General features: G+C 38.2%; 4 protein-coding genes across 4 annotated transcripts; 2 read left to right on the top strand and 2 right to left on the bottom strand.

Annotated features, from left to right (window-relative positions):
• Nucleotides 1-15,210: 15,210 nt before the first annotated feature.
• On the bottom strand, nt 15,211-15,613 carry LOC134284003 (histone H4; the record flags this gene model as incomplete). The annotated part of the gene is given in 1 exon segment (XM_062850714.1): nt 15,211-15,613. A coding segment is annotated over 1 exon segment (312 nt). The 3' UTR covers nt 15,211-15,257.
• A 95-nt stretch (nt 15,614-15,708) lies between these two features.
• Nucleotides 15,709-16,267, top strand: LOC115258846 (histone H3). Its single transcript, XM_062850713.1, has one exon. It carries the CDS (start codon nt 15,808-15,810, stop codon nt 16,216-16,218), a length of 411 nt encoding a protein of 136 aa, XP_062706697.1. The 5' UTR covers nt 15,709-15,807; the 3' UTR covers nt 16,219-16,267.
• A 767-nt stretch (nt 16,268-17,034) lies between these two features.
• Nucleotides 17,035-17,507, bottom strand: LOC134287794 (histone H2A-like). The gene has a single exon (XM_062850710.1). The coding sequence runs from the start codon at nt 17,450-17,452 to the stop codon at nt 17,078-17,080; it is 375 nt and encodes a 124-aa protein (XP_062706694.1). The 5' UTR covers nt 17,453-17,507; the 3' UTR covers nt 17,035-17,077.
• Nucleotides 17,508-17,669: 162 nt separating this feature from the next.
• LOC109398605 (histone H2B) lies at nt 17,670-18,156 on the top strand. Its single transcript, XM_019670992.3, has one exon. The coding sequence runs from the start codon at nt 17,711-17,713 to the stop codon at nt 18,083-18,085; it is 375 nt and encodes a 124-aa protein (XP_019526537.1). The 5' UTR covers nt 17,670-17,710; the 3' UTR covers nt 18,086-18,156.
• The last annotated feature ends 673 nt before the right edge of the window (nt 18,157-18,829 follow it).

Raw genomic sequence — 18,829 nt, 5'->3', positions numbered from 1 at the left:
TCCACCCTGTGGATGGACTCATAATATCACCTCCATTTCATGCCTTCAAAAATGTCCACATGCCAAATTTAGTTCGTTTTGCGCATATAATGCAGACAATTTTGTTTCATTAGGGTGGTGAGGTGCTGCTCCCAGATAAAGCAGGGGTTTACCTTTACTCACTACCATAGAAACATTTCTGGTCTTCAAAAAACTTTCACATTTTGACTAAGAATAAGTTCAAACTTCTATCAGAGCATCCGTATTACCTGAAAACACACGGTTTGTGTTTAATTGTCTGAAATAATTTAATCTTTTGTCTTTTTTTTTTCTTGAATGCCCATTCCTTCACAGTAGAGTATACGAAAGAATTACCTATTTTTGAAAGATGGAAAAATCTCAGATGTTATAAGCAGCATAAGTATCAGGAAGTACACCTGTGTCACAATGCGGGAATGATGATCATTTTGCCTGATGGTATTTTGGTTCAATGACCATTCTGCCTAATGTCCATTCGGGATATTGTTCATTCGGCTGCATGACGTTCGGCCTAATGGTATTTTGCTTTTGTTATTCCTGAACGAATTACTGGATTAATTTCCGCAAGAATTCCTGAGGAAATTTTTGCAGGAGTTCCTGGGATAATTCTTGGTTTAGTTGTTAAAGGAATTCCTTGAGGAGTCCAATAATCAAATTCTGAAGAAATGCCTGAATGAATCCCTGAAGGAATCTCTATGAAAATACCTGGAGGAACTCCTGGAGCAATGCCCGGAGGTATTCCCAAAAGAATTCCTTGAGGAATTCCAAGAGCGATCCCTAGAGGATTCCCTAGAGAAGCTCCTGAAGGAATGCCTGGAGACATGCTTGTGCGAATTCTTGTAGGAATATCTAGAAAAATTCCTTGAGAAATCACTGGAGGAACGTCTGGAGGAATTTCTGGAGGATTTTCTTGCTGAATCGCTGGAAAACTTTCAGGTAGAATCCCTGGAGGAATCCTTTAATGAATTTCTGGAGAAATTCCTCGAGGATTCCCTAGTAGAATTTCTACAGTAATTTCATGACGTATCTCTAGACAAATATCTGGAGGAATCACTGGCGGAATTCCTCGAGGAATTCTTGAGAAATCTCCAGAGGAACTCCTTAAGAAATCCCTGCAGAAATTCCATTAGGAACTTCCAGAGGAATTTCTGGAGGAATTCCTGGAAAAATTCTTGGAGGAATATCTAGAAGAATTATTTTAGGAATCATCGGAGGAATTCCTGGAGGAATCTTTGGAAGAATCTTTAGAGGAATTTATGGTAAATAACTGGATCAATTCCTGAAGGAATTCCTGGAGGAAATGCTGGTGGGATTCCTGGAGGGATCCCTTGAACCAATTTCTTGAGAAATCTCTAGAGGAATACCTGGAGGAGAAATTTGTAGAAAAATTCTTCAAGGAAACCCTGTAAGAATTGCCTCAGGAATTCCTTGAAAAAACTCCTGGAGAATTACTGAAGAAATTCTTGAAAGATTTTCAAAAAGAAATCCCCTGAGGATTTTGTGAATCAATTCGCGGGGTAATTCCTTGAGGTGTTCTTGGTGGCAATCCTGGAGGAAATGCTTTCATGAAATCCAGAATTCCTGAGGTAACTTCTGCAGGGATTCCTGGTGGAATTCTTAAAGGTATTCCTGGAGGAGTCTAAAAGAATTCCTAGAGGAATTCCTAAAAGAATTCGTAGAGAAATTCATAGAGCAATTCCTAGAGGAACTTTTGAAGGAATGTCTGGAGGGCTTCTGAAGGAATTCCAGTAGACATACTTGAGAGAATTTCTGGGAAAACTGTAGCGAAATTCCTTGAGCTATCTTCTATGGAACTCCTGGAGGAATCTCTAGAGAAATCTCTAGAGGAATTTTTGGAAGATTTTCTTGAGGAATCACTGGAGAATTTTCAGGTACAATCCCTGGAGAAATACTTGGACAAATCCCTGAAAGATTTCCTGGAGGAGTTCCTGGATGAGCCCCTGGTGGAATCTCTAAAGGAATTGCCAGATGTATATCTAGAGGAATATCTGGAGTAATTTCTAGAGGAATCTCTAGCGGACTTTATAGAGGAATTCCTGGGCGAATTCCTGTAGGTATATAGACGAATCCCTGAAGGAATTCACAGAGGAACCCTGGAACAACTCCTGAATTTCTGAAAGAATCCCAAGAAAAGTGCTTTAAGTCATTTTTAAAATACTCCCGAAAGTTGTTCCTGAAAAATTCACAGAAAGAATTCCCAGGTGAATTTCTGAAGAAACCCCATGAGGGATTCTTTAGGGAATCAAATGAGAGTTTTCTTAGTGAATTCCTGGAAAAAATTCTTTAGAAATCGCAGGATATAAAAATCTGAAGAAATCCATGTCTGCAATAATTTCTAGACGAATTATTGAAGTTACAATTGAATGGATTCCTTAAAGATTTTTTAACAAAATGTTTAAGGAATTTCTGGATCTAAAGATATCTAAATTCCCTCCTTTGGACAAATCCCCAAAGAAATGTCTGGTGTAATCCCTAGATGCATTCTTGAAGGAATCTCTGGGTGAATCCAGTCATTTTCATTCTTCAAAACTGCAATCCAGATTTGCATATTCGCATATCGGGCGACTATACCGCTTAAAAGTAATTTCAAGTCAGGTCCCCTGGGCCCCCTCCACAAAAAATCATCCGGTTTTTTGGGTCGTAGTATCCTCAGAAACCTGCCGGTTAGTGGCTGCTCTTTCAAGCCAGTTGCCCCAGCCCCCAGTCCTCCCGGGCATGTTTCCTTGGGACAAAAACGGCACACCACGGGAGTCAGAAACCACGGCCTTTCCTCGGTGGCTATCGACGCCAACCTTGCCAGCCATCATCGTTGTCGGCTCGCCGTTGGCTCCCCGCCGTTGTTCACGACCCACGCTGCCCGCTGCCAAGCGCCCGGTCATTCCAGGCCTGGTTCTTCGGGACGAATCCGTCGTCACACCACTTGCGTGAGTAACCCCTGGCCTTTCCGCTGTTGCTATCGGGGCCCACCTGGCCAGCCACTTCCTTTTTTGTTCCATCATTTGTATTTTCAATTCAAATTTGTCAATTTTCAATTCAAATTTGTCAATTGTCACTGGACTGCGGTCACTGAAGCACCGCACTCTAGATTGGTTTAGTCTGCGACCGTGTTGAAATTCTCTTTCAGCTCATTTCCGGTTCATTCCTTTGGGAGCCCCCCGTTCCCGAGACCGGAGAGGTCCCGCACCAAGCTAAGAACCTTCCCCGGTCCCAACAGTACCCACATACAAAATTTCACACCGATCGGTTCAGTAGTTTCCGAATGCATAGCGGTCAGACAGACAGACAGACAGACAGACAGACAGACCGACAGACAGACAGACAGACAGACAGAAATTCATTTTTATATATATAGATATATATAGATATATATAGATAACGCCTACAAGTTATGCAATCAAGCGAACTGTGCCGCACATCTTCAGAATAATAAAAACACACAATTCTATCACCTTACCCTGGTATCCACAAACCAATGTGTGAACCTTCTGCCAACCAAGTCCCACCAACACTCCGAAATCCGCATGAATTTGTACTGACGCAGAGGTATATTCGGTCAGACGTGGATACAAACGATTGCAATCATCACTTCCTTTCCCTTCCCAACATTGACCTGCATCCTGACGTAGCAGGCGCCATTGTCGCTTAAAAATAGAAGATCGCCAACGCTCACACACTGAAGATGCCTGCTAGTCCCCAGCAGATATCTCATTGGCTCCTTGTGTGAGTGTAGCTGGTCTGGCGATACTGGAGTAGCATCTACGGGCGGTCAATCAAGCTCAAGCTCAAGCTCAAGAAATTCGGTGCAAATACAAACTTTTCACCACTTAACAGAAAGCTTATACCCGTGGCTTTCTTGTACATAAGATTTTACCGTAGTAAATTATTTCCATGTGGGAGAAAAAATCACTCAAAATTTGCGCTACTTCGGAAAGCCGCAATTTGGTTCAACTTTTGATTACCTACCCTATTCTGTATTTTTTTTAAGAAAATTGTCCAGATGTTGGTTGATTTTCGACCGTCTCTATTACAGGTATACCTCGATTTAATGGACCCTCGATTATAAAGACCCTCGATTTTATGTACATTTTTTATATGGTAAATTATTTAATATTCAATCAGTTTTAAACTTGCAATTTGTATCATGATGGCTTATAATGCAGGGGTTTTCAGCCTTTTGACACACGGAGCACTTCATATAAATAAATTGTTTTGTGGAGCACCCATATTACGCCGCTCATGACGTACTTAGTTCTATAATTTACTCATACTTCCCTTTCTGACTTCATTTTTTTATAAATATCCCTGGCTTTGTCGATGACTACGATGAGCGGAGTATTTGGGGTGATTTTCTGGCGACATTTTCTACAGATGTAATGACAATGTTTTTGGCGGATGCATGCAAACCGCTCATTCGTTCTGACTTCCTCACCGAGAATTGTATTATATTCCTGATATTTTTGGTAGATGGCTGCTGATTGAATTCTAAAATTTGTAGCAAATTCTATAAAAAGGTTGTTGTAATGCTTCGGCTGATTACTGACAAGATGTGTGATGAAGTATTTCTAGTGCTGTCATGGTAGAATCAGAGCTAGTTAGTCAAGGTTCCCCGATCTCAGCGTCCCTTCCCCTGTACATTATCAAGGTTGAATTCCTGGAGGAATCTTTGAAGGAACCGCTTGAGCAATTCTTGAAAGAACTGCTGGAACAACTTCTAAAAGAATTCATGGAATAACTTTTGAAGAAATTTCTGCCGAAATTTCTGGAGTAATTGTAGTAATATTGAACAAGTCTCTAAAGATGTTTCCGAAAGTATCGCTGAAGAAATTTCAGAAGGAATTAAAAAAAGCTGAAGAAAAAATAGTGTGTGTATGTCACGAATAGGTTCGCGAACGGGTTAACAGATCGACATAATTCTTTCATTGTTATATTCGTGCAAGACCCCGACGTGTTCGCACTGAAAAATAATTGCATAAATCAACCGGAAAAGCAACGAAACCGAGAAAATTTGAAATTCCACTTTGTGGGCCATTTTCTTCCAGAACTGAATTTCAAGAAACATAGTAGGCAGGCAGAATGTCGTTTGCCGGGATAGCTAGTTATACATAAATTCTAAAAAGAATTTATAAAAAAAGGAATGTTTTTAGAATTCATAGATAGATTTTCAGAAGAAATTCCGGAAGGAATACCTGGAAACTCCTGTTGAGATACCAAACAAAACCTCTGGAAATGAAATGTCTTGAAGCAATATCTGAAGGGATGTGAATAAATTTGGGAATCCTTAATAATAATAATCTCCTGTAGAATTTCTAAAGCAGTCCTTGGAGACAGTTCTTTCGAAAGCTTCTGAGAAAATTTTGATGAAGTTTTGAGTTTCTGATTCTCAATGTATCCATGAATCATATTCTAAAAATAGTTCATGGAATATTTTTGAGAAACTTCAAGGAAGGTTTTCTAGACGAATGATTTGAAAAAATTCTAAAGGAATCTCTATTAAAAAAATCCGAAGAAATTTCCGATGAATTTCTGGAACAATCTTTACAAGATTTTTTGAACCCATGCAACATTTTTGGAAGCAATCCTTGCAAGACTTTCTTAAGGAGTTCTTGGAGAAATTTCTAAATGACATTTCAAAGGCTATAAGATTCCGTGAAAAAATTCTGACTGAATTTTTGAAGTATATCTATGAGCAGCTTCCAAAGATTTTTTCAGGAACTCGTGAAATGTTTTTTAAACGAATCCTAGGATGGATTTCAGCAAGCGACCATGAGGAATTATCGAAAAATCAGTGGAAGTTTTTTCAAAGTAATGGAGAAATTTGTAAAGAAATCTCTGGAGGAAAATGTGGAGATATTTTTGAAGAAATTATTAGACGAATTGATAACAAAAATCATGGAAGATTTTCTGAAGGAACCTCCAGAATAGTTTCTACAGGAATCCATGCAAAAAATTCCCGAATGGATCTCACATTTTTTTAAGAGTCCCTGGAGGAATTTCTAGACAAATCCCAGGAAGTTTTTCTGACAGAAATTCAGATAAAAAAAATCCTTGGAGCAATTTCCAAAGCAAACACCGGATAATGTTTTAAAACAAATCTTTGGGGATCGTTTGAGAGAAAGCTTAAAGTAATTTCCGAAGGATTTTTCGGAAAAAAATCTTAAAAAGTCTCGAAAAAAAGGTAAATCTCTGAAGGATTTTCTGAAAAAATCCTTGGGGGAATTCCTACAAAAAAATCATACACAACTCATTTTGAAGCTTCTGGAGAAAGTGCTAGTGGAACTTCTGTAGAAATTGGAAGTTGCTGTGGGAATTTTTGGTGATATCCTTGGAAGAATTTCCAAAGTAACCCCAGTCCAAATTTTGGAAGGAACTTTTGAAACATTTTCTGAAAAATAGTTGCTGAAGTCATCGCTGAAAGTTTTATTGAAGGATTATCTGGAGAAATTTCTGAACAAATGTCTAAAGAAGACTTTCTAAACATCGCTGTCACCAAGGTAATTTTGATTTCTTTTTTCTCATTCGCAATTTCATGAAACACTTCAATAATCAAATAATTATGGCTTACGTTGCTGTTTACGCTGTTCAGTGAATCCCATTACGCTGGCATTATACGAATTTGATTACAAACATACAGGGGATAGACAAAATGATCACTTTTGAATAAATGATCAACTAGCTCTAACTTTTCTAAAAGTGCATAAAAAATCTCAAATTTATACTGAATACTTCTGAAATCGACGAACCGAATTCATTGAAATTTTGAGAGTTTGTGACTCACATAATGATCTTTTAAAAATTAACCCGTAACGTGGGTAGATCACCTTATAATGGTGTGGTACGGTGTAAGATCTACCATAACAAATTTTGATTTCGTAATTCTACAGCTTGGTTAATTTAAATGCAGGAGAATTATAAGGTCAAAATATGGTTTAGGGGCCGTCCATATACCACGTGGACAGCTTGGAGGGGGGAGGGGGTTAGCGAAAAGTCCACGCTTGTCCACGGAGAGGGGGGTGGGGGTTCGTCAAATGTCCACGTGGACAACATTGGCATATAAATTAGGAAACATGAATCTATAAACGAAACAAATTACGTCGAATTATTGATAAGATTCTCTTCAACAGTTCTTTCATACATTTTATTTGAAGTTACTTCTTCAAGGAAAAAAAACATGGTGTTGATGAACATACTAATTTGTTCCAAATTATCAGAATTTCTAATTACTTACTTTTCTTCATCGAGTAATATTCTGGAGATTTTTTTTATTTATTTATTTATTTATTTATTTATTGTTTCTCTTCATCTGATCTACTTGGATCTCAATGAAGTGTGGCTGGGAAAAGCCTTAACCAGGCATAAAAACCCGCATCTTTTGAAGTAGTACATGACAAACCATTACAATTAATTACATATACGGCACGACTTATCTAACTAATGCTAACATTATAAAAGAACAAAAAAAAAAATCTAACGAAACACATCAATGAATGTCGAACTGTTCAAATACATTGTTAAAATTTAAAATCATAAACCTAATGGGATCATGTTGTCCGTATCGACTATTACGTGGATCCAAATGCAGGAAATTGCGGCGCCGTAGTGGTCGTTCTGGAACATATATTCGGAGCTCTGACAGTAAAGAAGGAGCATCAATCTCACCGTTCAAAAGTTTCCCAATGAAATTGGATTGCATTGACGATCTCCTACTCGCTAAAGTTTCCAAGCCTAACAGCATACACCGGTGCTCATACGGCGGAAGATGAACAGCGTCACGCCAGGGTAGACTCCGGAGCGCTAATCGCACAAATTTTCGTTGCACAGCCTCGAAACGGTCGATCCAATTCTGACTATATGGGCACCAAACTACTACTGCTGATTCCAGAATGGAACGAACTAAAGCGCAGTATAGCGATTTAAGGCATAAAGGATCACGAAAGCCATCAGCGATCTTAAACATGAAGCCCAGCTGTTTATTTGCTCTAGAAAGCACATCATCGTAGTGAGGCCTAAAAGTCATCTCCGTATCCAGAATCACTCCAAGATCCTTAGTTTCATTTCTACGTTCCAGCGTTTCACCTGATAAGGAGTAGTCAAATAGAATTGGATTCCTTTTTCTGCAAAACGTTATAGCAATGCATTTTCCCACGCAGAGTTCTAAACCATTACGCCTGCTCCAGCATTCAAAAGAGCTTAACGCTGCCTGTAATGCCACACAGTCTTCAATGCAGGTGATCACGATGAAAATCTTCACGTCGTCCGCATAGAAAATGCGTTCGCCACGGGGCAGTACATACGCTACGTCGTTGATGAACAGCGAAAATAAAAGCGGTCCGAGGTTGCTCCCCTGTGGTACTCCAGAGGGAATGGTAATAGACTCCGAATGATTCAAGCCGATACGCACTTTCATAGACCGACCAGACAGATACGAGTTAAACCATCGGACAAAACCATCTGACATTCCAAGTTTTCTGAGCTTGTTGAGCAGTATGCAATGGTTCACACGATCAAACGCTGATTTGAAATCCGTATATATCACATCCACTTGTTTTCCAGCATCCATTGAACGAATACAGAGTGAAGTGAATTCGACGAGATTAGTAGCCACTGATCGTTTCGGGAAAAAGCCATGTTGAGCCGTGGAAATGTAGTTCTTGCAAGATTCGAAAAGCATGTTTTTCACGATAATCTCAAATACTTTCGAGCATGCAGTTAAAGATGTTATCCCTCTATAGTTGGCTATATTCCGCTTGTCGCCCTTCTTGAAGACAGGTGAAAGGAAGGAAGTCTTCCAACTGGTCGGAAAGATTCCTTGCTGTAGTGAGCGGTTGAACAGCTTCATCAGATTTAAAGTGGAGACCATGCAAATGTTGGTGTTTCAGTCAGAAAATTGTCATTGAAGTTCTGTGCGGTCTCCAGTTAGCCTAGTGGTTAAGGCTATGGATCGCTAATCCGGAGACGCCGGTTTGATTCCCGTTCCGGTCGGGAAAATTTTCCCGACTGCCTGGACATAGTGTAGCATTGTGCTTGCCTCACAAGATACAAATTCATGCAATGGCTGGCAAAGAAAGCCCTCCAATTAATAACTGTGAAAGTGCTCTTAGAACACTAAGTTGGAGAGAGGCAGGCCAAGCTTTAGTGGGAACGTAGAGCCATACAGAAGAAGAAAATGGATTTTTCGAAGTTTCATATCAAATTTTTAAATCCTTCAAAGTTTCAAAATACTTGTAGGAATTTGCAGGCTTATCTTATAAACTTTATTTTTGTAGGTTCCTTTAAAATTTAAGATGTTTTTAATGGATCCTCTCTCCTCTCCTCTCCTCTTCTTGGCGTAACGTCCTCACTGGGACAAAGCCTGCTTCTCAGCTTAGTGTTCTATGAGCACTTCCACAATTATTAACTGAGAGCTTCCTCTGCCAATGACCATTTTGCATGCGTATATCGTGTGGCAGGCACGAAGATACTCTATGCCCAAGGAAGTCAAGGAAATTTCCTTAACGAAAAGATCCTGGACCGACCGGGAATCGAACCCGTCACCCTCAGCATGGTCATGCTGAATACCCGTGCGTTTACCGCCTCGGCTATATGGGCTTTAATGGATATTAAAGTCTAAACCTCAGCAATACAATTAAGTTTCTAAGGGGCTAAATTTTTGTTAAAAAATAAAACTAAACTAAACTAAACTAAAACAATTCAGATGCTGTAAATTTTGTTTATTGTAAGAAACTAAGTAATAAATTCTTATCTCAACAAAAATCTAAGATTTAAAATTACCTTATCGCTACAAAGCATTCAGACATTTATAGATAGAACCAACATTGTAAAAAACACCATCTTCAACCAGAGGCTGTACAGTCTAAACATTGAACAATCACTAACATTAGGCGATGGACATCACACGAAAAACACCCAATGAAGAATTTTCCGTTTGACTGATTTTTTTTACCAACTGGAGCAAGAATCGAACACACACTCTCACAAACATTATGCTGAAATAAAAACAATGTTGAAAACTTGTTGGTACCTATTTTGTGTCACTTGTTTGTATTCTATGTTTAGCTCTAAAACATTTGTATTTTATAAAGTTTTCAACTATATTTAAGACATTGTTTACGAAGAAAAAAAACAATATTAAAAAAACCTTTCAAAATCACTTTTACCATTTATTTTAGAAAAAAACTTTTTTCGGATGTCCACGTGGACATTGGGGGAGGGGGGTAGGGGTCAATGAAAAGTCCACGCTTGTCCACGAGGAGGGGGGAGGGGGTCAAAAATCATGAATTTTCTGTCCACGTGGTATATGGACGGCCCCTTACTTGTTTGTTTTGTTTAATATTTGTATTTTGTTTTTTTTTTTCACTACTAATACACCATTTGTTTCAGTATTATTTTCATGATTTTAACTATAATATAATAATGATTTGTTTCAGCACTGTTCAGGTGAATAAAGTTGTAATTGTTCAATTAAAGTCAATTAAAGTTTTATATATTATAATAACAATATTTTTTATTTCAGGTAAAATCAGGTAATTGATCAACTATATAATAAATTATATTTAAATTACATGATACTTGGGATTTTGGGAGGGGTAGACTAAGGAAGCTAAATGAACTAGTTTCTGGGCAAATGTTCGTGGGGTGGCCAGACTTTGTCACGAGATAACAACCATCGTGTTGTCTTCCGAAGGTTTCTACTGAATTTAGCTTACCCTGCTACGACAAACCATCAGGTAGATCATTTCCTTCCGGTATGTCTCTGCAGCCATAGGTAATCCTTGCGCTGATGATGGATACTCAATCATCATCATCATCAAACTAGCTGTAACTTTCCTAAACTGTAACTGTAAGCTGTAACTTCTAAAAGTGCATAAAAAATCTCAAATTTATACTGTAAATTGACCAACTAGTTGTCTATCAATGGGAAAGATCGTACTATTCTACATGAAGCTATTGATATTCTAGAAAAAGGCATACTTATTCGATAGTCAACTTTGAACTGTTATATTTCTGAGACCGATGAACCGAATTCAGTTCAAATTCAAATTATTCAAAACTTCAACATCGTTTTGAAATTCAAGAAGGTAATTAAAGTTTGTTTGATTTCCCTTAAACAAACTTTTATATAAATATGTTTTAAACCGGCATTAAATTGAAAAAAAAGTTGTGGTATGCATGTTAAACATAGACCAACTTAACTTTAACTATTTTTCTTATAAACAACTCCAAGTTAAGTCAAACGTTCTTCAAAGTTCATCATATACACTCCCGTTCAAAAGTTTGGGGTCACCCCCTCAAAAACATGTCATTTTTTTAGGCCCATATTTCCGCCAATTTGCGTCCGATTTCAAAACCCTAGGTTTCATTCAAAAGATAATAAGTCAAAGAAACTTTGAACATGATTTAAAAGAAACTTTTTCAAAAAAAAATGTATGTAAACTTAACCCAAAGTTGCCAAATTTTCTAAAAAATTAATATAAACTTACGGCAGTGTCGCTGGAAGTAGGGTCGACCAAATTTTAAGATGAGAGCGGTAATATGACCCATTTTCTATTAGCTTTCAACTGATTTTTACAGAACTTAGCTAAAAAATCTAGAAAAAAAGTTATTAAGTAAATTAATCCTTGTTGTCATCGACCAAAATTTTGGGGTCACCCCTCAAAATGCTGTATCGGCCAAAAGTTTGGGGTCACTATTGTAAAACATGGAAAAGTGATTTGTTGATATCTTTGTCATCTTTCATTCAATTTTAATTCTTCTTGGCTTATTTGAAACAAAATGAATGATACTTACTGCATAGACATTGAACCACACATATTTGTTGAAATTTACATACTAAAACTTAACGTAAAGTTGCCTCACTTTTTGAAGCGCGGTAAAATGTGCTAACTTTACATAACATTTTTATATACAAAAATCGTTAAATACGTTAAGTTGGAGACATCAAACGTAAATTTAGTTAATTATCTTTGAAATGAGCCAAACATAATTAAAATTGAACTATAGATGACGAAGATATCACCAAATCACTTTTCCATGTTTTACGAAAGTGACCCCAAACTTTTGGCCGATACATTATATTGAGGGGTGACCCCAAACTTTTGGTCGATGACATCAAGGATTAATTTGCTTAATAACTTCTAGATTTTTTAGCTAAGTTCTGTAAAAAGCAGTTGAAAGCTAATAGAAAATGGGTCATATTACCGCTCTCATCTTAAAATTTGGTCGACCCAACTTCCAGCGACACTGCCGTAAGTTTATATTCATTTTTGCTCAAAATTTTATTTAATTTGGTTCATTGAACTTGGAGAACATCTCAAAGTTGGTTATCGAATAATTTTACCTTTTACTAGAATCTTTCTAACTTCATGTAAAATAGTACGGTCTTTCCCAAATTTGGACCATTGCACTATAGTCCGAATCCACGTTTTAGAAGGATAGATTAGGGTGGTCTTCGTCTTAACTCAAACCTGGAATAGAACTTTTTTAACTTTAAGTCATATGCGATCAAGTTCTTCAGAAAAGTTGCAGGAAATGCTATTTGGAGCAACTTTGCCGAAGCCACCTTTTATCTAGCTCTTAATTTGAACGTAGTAGGTTAATTTAAAAAGTTTTGACTTAGGATGATCCCTCCAAAAAGGGTATATTCACAATTGTGAGTAATGACGCATATTTGTTCTGAACATTGCATGTTGCTATGTCTTGTCAATCAAATGTTATGGACAATTTTGACTTTCGATCAACCATTTGTTTATTATATTTTGAAATTTGGGCAAGATTAGTCTCATTGAAGTTAGAACGGTTCTAGTGAAATGCACAATTATTTGATAACCATTTTCAAACTGTTATATCTCCCGATTCAAAGAACCGAATGAAATAAGATTCATGGCTAAAATAATGAAGTTTGGAAAATGTTTCACTTAACTTAACATTATTTGTAAGGGGAAAAAAGTTATAGCAGTTTACGAAGAGTTACAATCGAATGAAATTTGTTGGAGCTAACATTTTTCCTGTCTCGATAATTTTGTCTATCTTCTGTATGTTTGCACTGATGTGAATTTGCTGACCTTGGCGCAGATTGTTCAGGTTTTCAAAAACATCTCTAACATCTCTTGCAAGCTGTGGTTTTGCAATCTGACGTTGAAATCTTAAATCACCATTTCAACGAAAGCAGATGTAGGTGGATCACCAAACTCTACCACCATCAAAAGTGGATTGTAAGCTGGAAAAGTTTGAGAACCCATGGGCCAAGCAGACTGTCGATTGTAAATGAACCATTTGCTAGAAGAACGACAAAAGTCCATTCAAATCATTTTGTTTCTAGTACTTTGTTGAAGACTAAACTCGATATATAGTAGAAGCATTTTCTTCACTAAGATTAAACAAATAAAATATAATTGTAACAACAGTACATACTTTGTTATCGGCGAATCATGAACATTAAAAACGATGTTCGACTTTGTTCATCACACATTGTTCGATTCGTTTTCTCATCGATAAAAGGACTTGCTTGGGTTCTTGACCAAACGGTTCAAATTCATATTCAACTATCTTCCTCAATACCTCAATCCACAGGAATGCGAATGCGTTGTACTGCCCTGCATGCCTTTCCGTTTCCACATGTTGAACAGAACAATCAATATTCAATAAGGTTAACGATCTGATCTCACACTATTGAAACACTCAACACAAAAGCCTTTTGTGTCATCATTATCGGTTCTTACTGTACAGACTAGTCATAACCAGATCTACATGGCAAGGTCAACAGTAAAGCGACGATTGTTAATTTAATTGTAAAACATTCCGTGAAATGCTGGTTTTTACAAAGTAACAATCGAATCAAAAAATTCAACTTCAAGTCCTAATTTAGATCAGAATCCATCAATCACGGAAATATCTCTATTCCTCCTTAAAACTTTTGGTATTTTGCTAAAATGTTTTAATAAATGTAGCAAGATTTTTTCATGTAGATTAAAAATTTACCTCAATCGAACTTCTTCGTTTGTACTGCGGTACAAGGGGAAACCTTTCTTTGACTCCTAAGTTATACCTCCAACTGTAGCGAAAGTCTTTCTTTGTAGCAGAGTGCAAAAGGCCCAGAATAGAAAATGGTAGAGCATAATAAAACTAGACAACAATTGTCATCTTCAAAGTTGTCTCTTGTAACAAGGCGCAGTAATCGGCTCTAATGGAAAATATAAATTTAATAAATGTTAGAGTTTACTCGTTATTTATCTTTCTGAGTAATTAAAAAAAATAAATGTAAAAATTCGTAGTAAAACATTTTGTGCCATGTACTGATTAATTTAGGCGGTATTATTTTCTTGATACAAATTCAAAAATGAAAGTTTACAAAAAATCGCATGTACCTACATAACAAAAATGTTGACTGTGTTAACATTGAAGGTTTCTGGCGATTTTTTCAAGGAAGTTCTATTAGAGATCACAGAAACACCTCTAGATAAATTTCCAATAAAACTTGATTTCTGCGACATTCGATGAAAATTTTTCCTCCGAGATAAATTTTACATATTTTTTTAATGTGTCTGAGGAAGAGAGCACATTCTTGAATAACTAAACGCCAAAGGCAGCATCCATTTATTACGTAACGCTAAAATCGACATTTTTCGACCCACCCTCCCCCTCCGTAACGTTTTTTTTTTTTGTATGAAAACCCGAAAATTTTTGTATGGGCCGTAACGCTCGGCCATACTCCCCCCCTCCCCCTAGAGCGTTACGTAATTTGTGGATGGCGCCAAAAGAATTACTGAAGAAACTCCCTGGAAATTTTCTGCTTCAGTTCTCAGAAGAATATCAGAATTTTCTGTTCAAATCGCTAAAGAAATTCCTGTTGCATACATTTGAATTAGACAAATCGAAAAGATTTTTGAAGCAGTTTGTGGAGGATTTTTGTTTTGATTTTTTGTACAACACTAGAAGAATTCTCATTTAGAATTTGGAAACGCAGCAGAATTTAACCAAATGCATACAAGATCACGAGATTGATTAAAGCTTTGATTTGTATTTAGCAATTGCTCGATGCAGCTTGTCAAATTAACAATGTGCACTTGGTGCAATGTCTTTCTGATATTATTCTATCTCACTTTGACGAACAATTTCTAATATTAAGCTAAGAAAATATTTAATTGATAACTCTTTCATGGAAACATTCTGGTAGCCCTAAAAAGGGCTGTTTTTTATTCTGTAGATTTTTGTACTGTTCGTGCTCAACCTCCGAAACCGTACAGGGTGCGTCCCTGTCGCTTCAGAGCGTAGACCACATCCATAGCTGTAACGGTCTTGCGCTTGGCGTGCTCAGTATAAGTGACAGCATCACGGATCACATTCTCCAAGAACACCTTCAGAACGCCTCGGGTTTCCTCGTAGATCAGACCGGAGATTCGCTTTACACCACCTCGGCGAGCCAGACGACGGATGGCGGGCTTGGTAATACCCTGGATGTTATCGCGCAGAACCTTACGATGCCGCTTGGCGCCTCCCTTTCCGAGACCTTTACCTCCTTTGCCGCGGCCAGTCATTTTCACTTGATGAGAGGTATCGTTGGCTGTCGACTCGAACGGATAGAAATAGACTAATGCCTGTTCGATCGGTCGCACCCTCTTTTATACTCGAGATGGCCTATAGAATTTGTTTCCCCTTATCGGACTACCTGCTTTCAGACAACAGAAGAGTATAAAAGCAATCCGGTTCTAGGTTTTAATTTTATTGCCAGTCTATACTCCATCGTATTCAGTTCAAGACAAGCGCACATCAGCAATGGCTCGTACAAAGCAGACCGCTCGCAAATCCACCGGAGGAAAAGCTCCCCGCAAACAGCTGGCAACGAAGGCCGCTCGCAAGAGCGCTCCAGCCACCGGAGGAGTGAAGAAGCCTCACCGTTATCGGCCAGGAACTGTTGCCCTGCGTGAAATCCGTCGTTACCAGAAATCCACCGAATTGCTGATCCGCAAGCTACCCTTCCAGCGATTGGTTCGTGAAATCGCGCAGGATTTTAAGACCGATCTGCGCTTTCAGAGTTCGGCCGTCATGGCCCTTCAGGAAGCTAGCGAAGCCTATCTGGTTGGTCTGTTCGAAGACACTAATCTGTGCGCCATCCATGCCAAGCGTGTAACGATTATGCCAAAGGACATCCAATTGGCGCGGCGTATCCGTGGAGAACGTGCTTAAATGTTGACATAATTATGCAGATCTGACAACAAAAAACGGCCCTTTTCAGGGCCACTATAAAACTTAAAATTAAAGAGTTATGATTAGAGTTTTTCTGCCCATTCGACTTATTTCAGGAAGTTGATAAGATAGAGTACCTATGTTGGGTAAATTGTGAATTACATTAAGGACAAAAGTTTTAAAATACCAGTCCGACATTGTACTATAACTTCGAAATCATACATCGCAAAACGTTAGCTTCGAATAACTTTGTAATTATTATTTTATTCTTGCTCACTTAAAGTGAGCATAAAAGATAAGAAAGTCTGTTGCGCTAATTTCAGACGCGTATACTTGGTCAAATTATTGGGAGGCAAAGTTTTCTATGCGATTTGTGCAAATGATTTTGGCGGCTATTTGGAGAGTCTGTAGTTTAGAATGTGTAGCTAATTGGGATAAGTCATAGTTTTAAAATGGCTGAAATCTTAGTTGTTTTAGCGATAAATTCTCATTAGGAAAATTCACAAGATAGTAGATGACCATAATACAAAGGAAACACCATTGCGCCATGGCAGTTTTTAAACTATTATTGTTTAAGGATCGAACAAAGTCGTGGAGGTCTAATTTTTTGCTTAAAGATGCATTGTTACGCAAAGAACAGAACTTGGTGATTTATGTACGCCTTAACGATAATAGGTTAAAAAGGTTACGCAATGAATTATTTTTTGCAGATATTGATTATCTTAATCCACAATGCTATAATTTTTGAAACGTGTTATATACACAAAATTTTACAGGAAAATTTGTTCAAAAACTCTTTGGACATTCTTGGTCGTCCTTAAAAGGACGGTTTTGTGGTTGATCAATGGCAACAAATGATTTACTCCTTTTTCTCGGTCTTCTTGGGTAGCAGAACGGCCTGGATGTTCGGAAGTACTCCACCCTGAGCGATGGTTACACCGGACATCAGTTTGTTCAACTCCTCATCATTTCGAATAGCCAACTGCAAGTGACGCGGAATGATTCTAGACTTCTTGTTATCACGAGCGGCATTTCCTGCCAACTCCAGAACTTCAGCAGACAGATATTCCATCACAGCAGCCAAATAGACAGGAGCGCCGGCACCAACACGTTCAGCATAGTTGCCTTTCCTGAGCAGACGGTGAGTCCGACCGACTGGAAACTGCAAACCAGCACGGCTCGAACGAGATTTCGGCTTTGCCTTAGCGTTGCCTCCTTTACCACGGCTAGACATTCTGTCGGGTCGATAATACCGATGCTTTCTTTGCTATAGAATAAATTGAACTGATACAGAAAACGGTCGCCGGCGGTTCTTTTATACTTTCATTATACTGCATGTAACTAACAAAAGGAAGGTCGAACGGATTATACAATGCATGCTATACTAAAAAGGGGACGGCCATCCAATACCAATCTAAGAGTATAAAAGAAGATGTTATGGCTCAGGGAGAATCATTAGTTTTCTACCATCCGTGTGAACAGTCGTTAGAAAATGGCACCGAAGACAAGTGAAAAATCCGTCAAAAAGTCCGGCAAGGCACAGAAAAGCGTCGTCAAGGGAGATAAGAAAAAGAGGAAGGCTCGCCGCAAGGAAAGCTACGCCATCTATATCTATAAGGTGCTGAAGCAGGTCCATCCGGATACGGGAGTATCATCGAAAGCCATGAGTATCATGAATAGTTTTGTCAACGACATCTTCGAGCGGATCGCTGCTGAGGCATCACGTTTGGCTCAGTACAACAAACGATCGACAATCACCTCTCGTGAAATCCAAACCGCTGTACGCCTGTTGTTGCCAGGTGAGCTGGCTAAACACGCCGTCTCTGAGGGTACGAAGGCTGTCACCAAGTACACCAGCTCCAAGTAAATCTTCCTTTCGAATACCGACCATTATCTGAGAAAACAAACGGCCCTTTTCAGGGCCACGGAATTGTTTGAAGGAGTAAAGAGTTGTGACCGAGTTATATTTCCTTTGGGACTAATCGAGATTTGAGAATGTTTCTATACAGAGCTATTGAGCGTTTCCTGCCATTGTGATCAATGTTGTTGTAGGTACATATATCCCATTTTTGTTTAGGCCAATTTATATCAGTTTATCACTTTTGACCCATCTTAAAAGGACTACTATTGATAAAGGAGTTCATTCCAAAATGAACTCCTTTATCAATAGTAATTGGAATTACTGCCGAAAAAATCAAACGAAATATTGATTATGCAACGAAAGGAAGATAAGAAAAATCACTCAGATGGGCTGGACACTACCAATGGGCGCATTTTTTTATTGTTTAAAGGTCACCTTCGATCTCCAAAACTATTAACAAAGCATATAATGCAACCAGAACAAGATGGTGTTGAATTTTTACCTAAAATACCATGTTCTAGTTAAAAGCAGTAAGAAATGAAGTTCATGAATGTTGTAGTGTAGTATGATCATGTTTTCTCTGGGATTCCTCCTGAGTTTCTCCCAGGAATTCCTTCCCGAATTCTTCCAGGGATTCTTACAGGGGTTCCACTCGGGATCCCCCTGAGGTTTCAAAGGAGTTTTCTACTAGAATTCCTCGAGAGGTTCCTCTCGATATTCCTTCAGGGATTTCTCCATCGATTCCACAAT

The sequence above is a fragment of the Aedes albopictus genome, chromosome 2, assembly GCF_035046485.1.
Source record: "Aedes albopictus strain Foshan chromosome 2, AalbF5, whole genome shotgun sequence".
NCBI classification, from domain to species: domain Eukaryota; kingdom Metazoa; phylum Arthropoda; class Insecta; order Diptera; family Culicidae; genus Aedes; species Aedes albopictus.
The sequence above is the reverse complement of the archived record's forward strand: the minus strand, read 5'-3'. Positions and strand labels throughout refer to the sequence as shown.

Coding starts and splice junctions, on each gene's coding strand:
- LOC115258846 (XM_062850713.1), top strand. CDS start 15,808: ATGGCTCGTACAAAGCAGACCGCTCGCAAATCCACCGGAGGAAAAGCT.
- LOC134287794 (XM_062850710.1), bottom strand. CDS start 17,452: ATGTCTAGCCGTGGTAAAGGAGGCAACGCTAAGGCAAAGCCGAAATCT.
- LOC109398605 (XM_019670992.3), top strand. CDS start 17,711: ATGGCACCGAAGACAAGTGAAAAATCCGTCAAAAAGTCCGGCAAGGCA.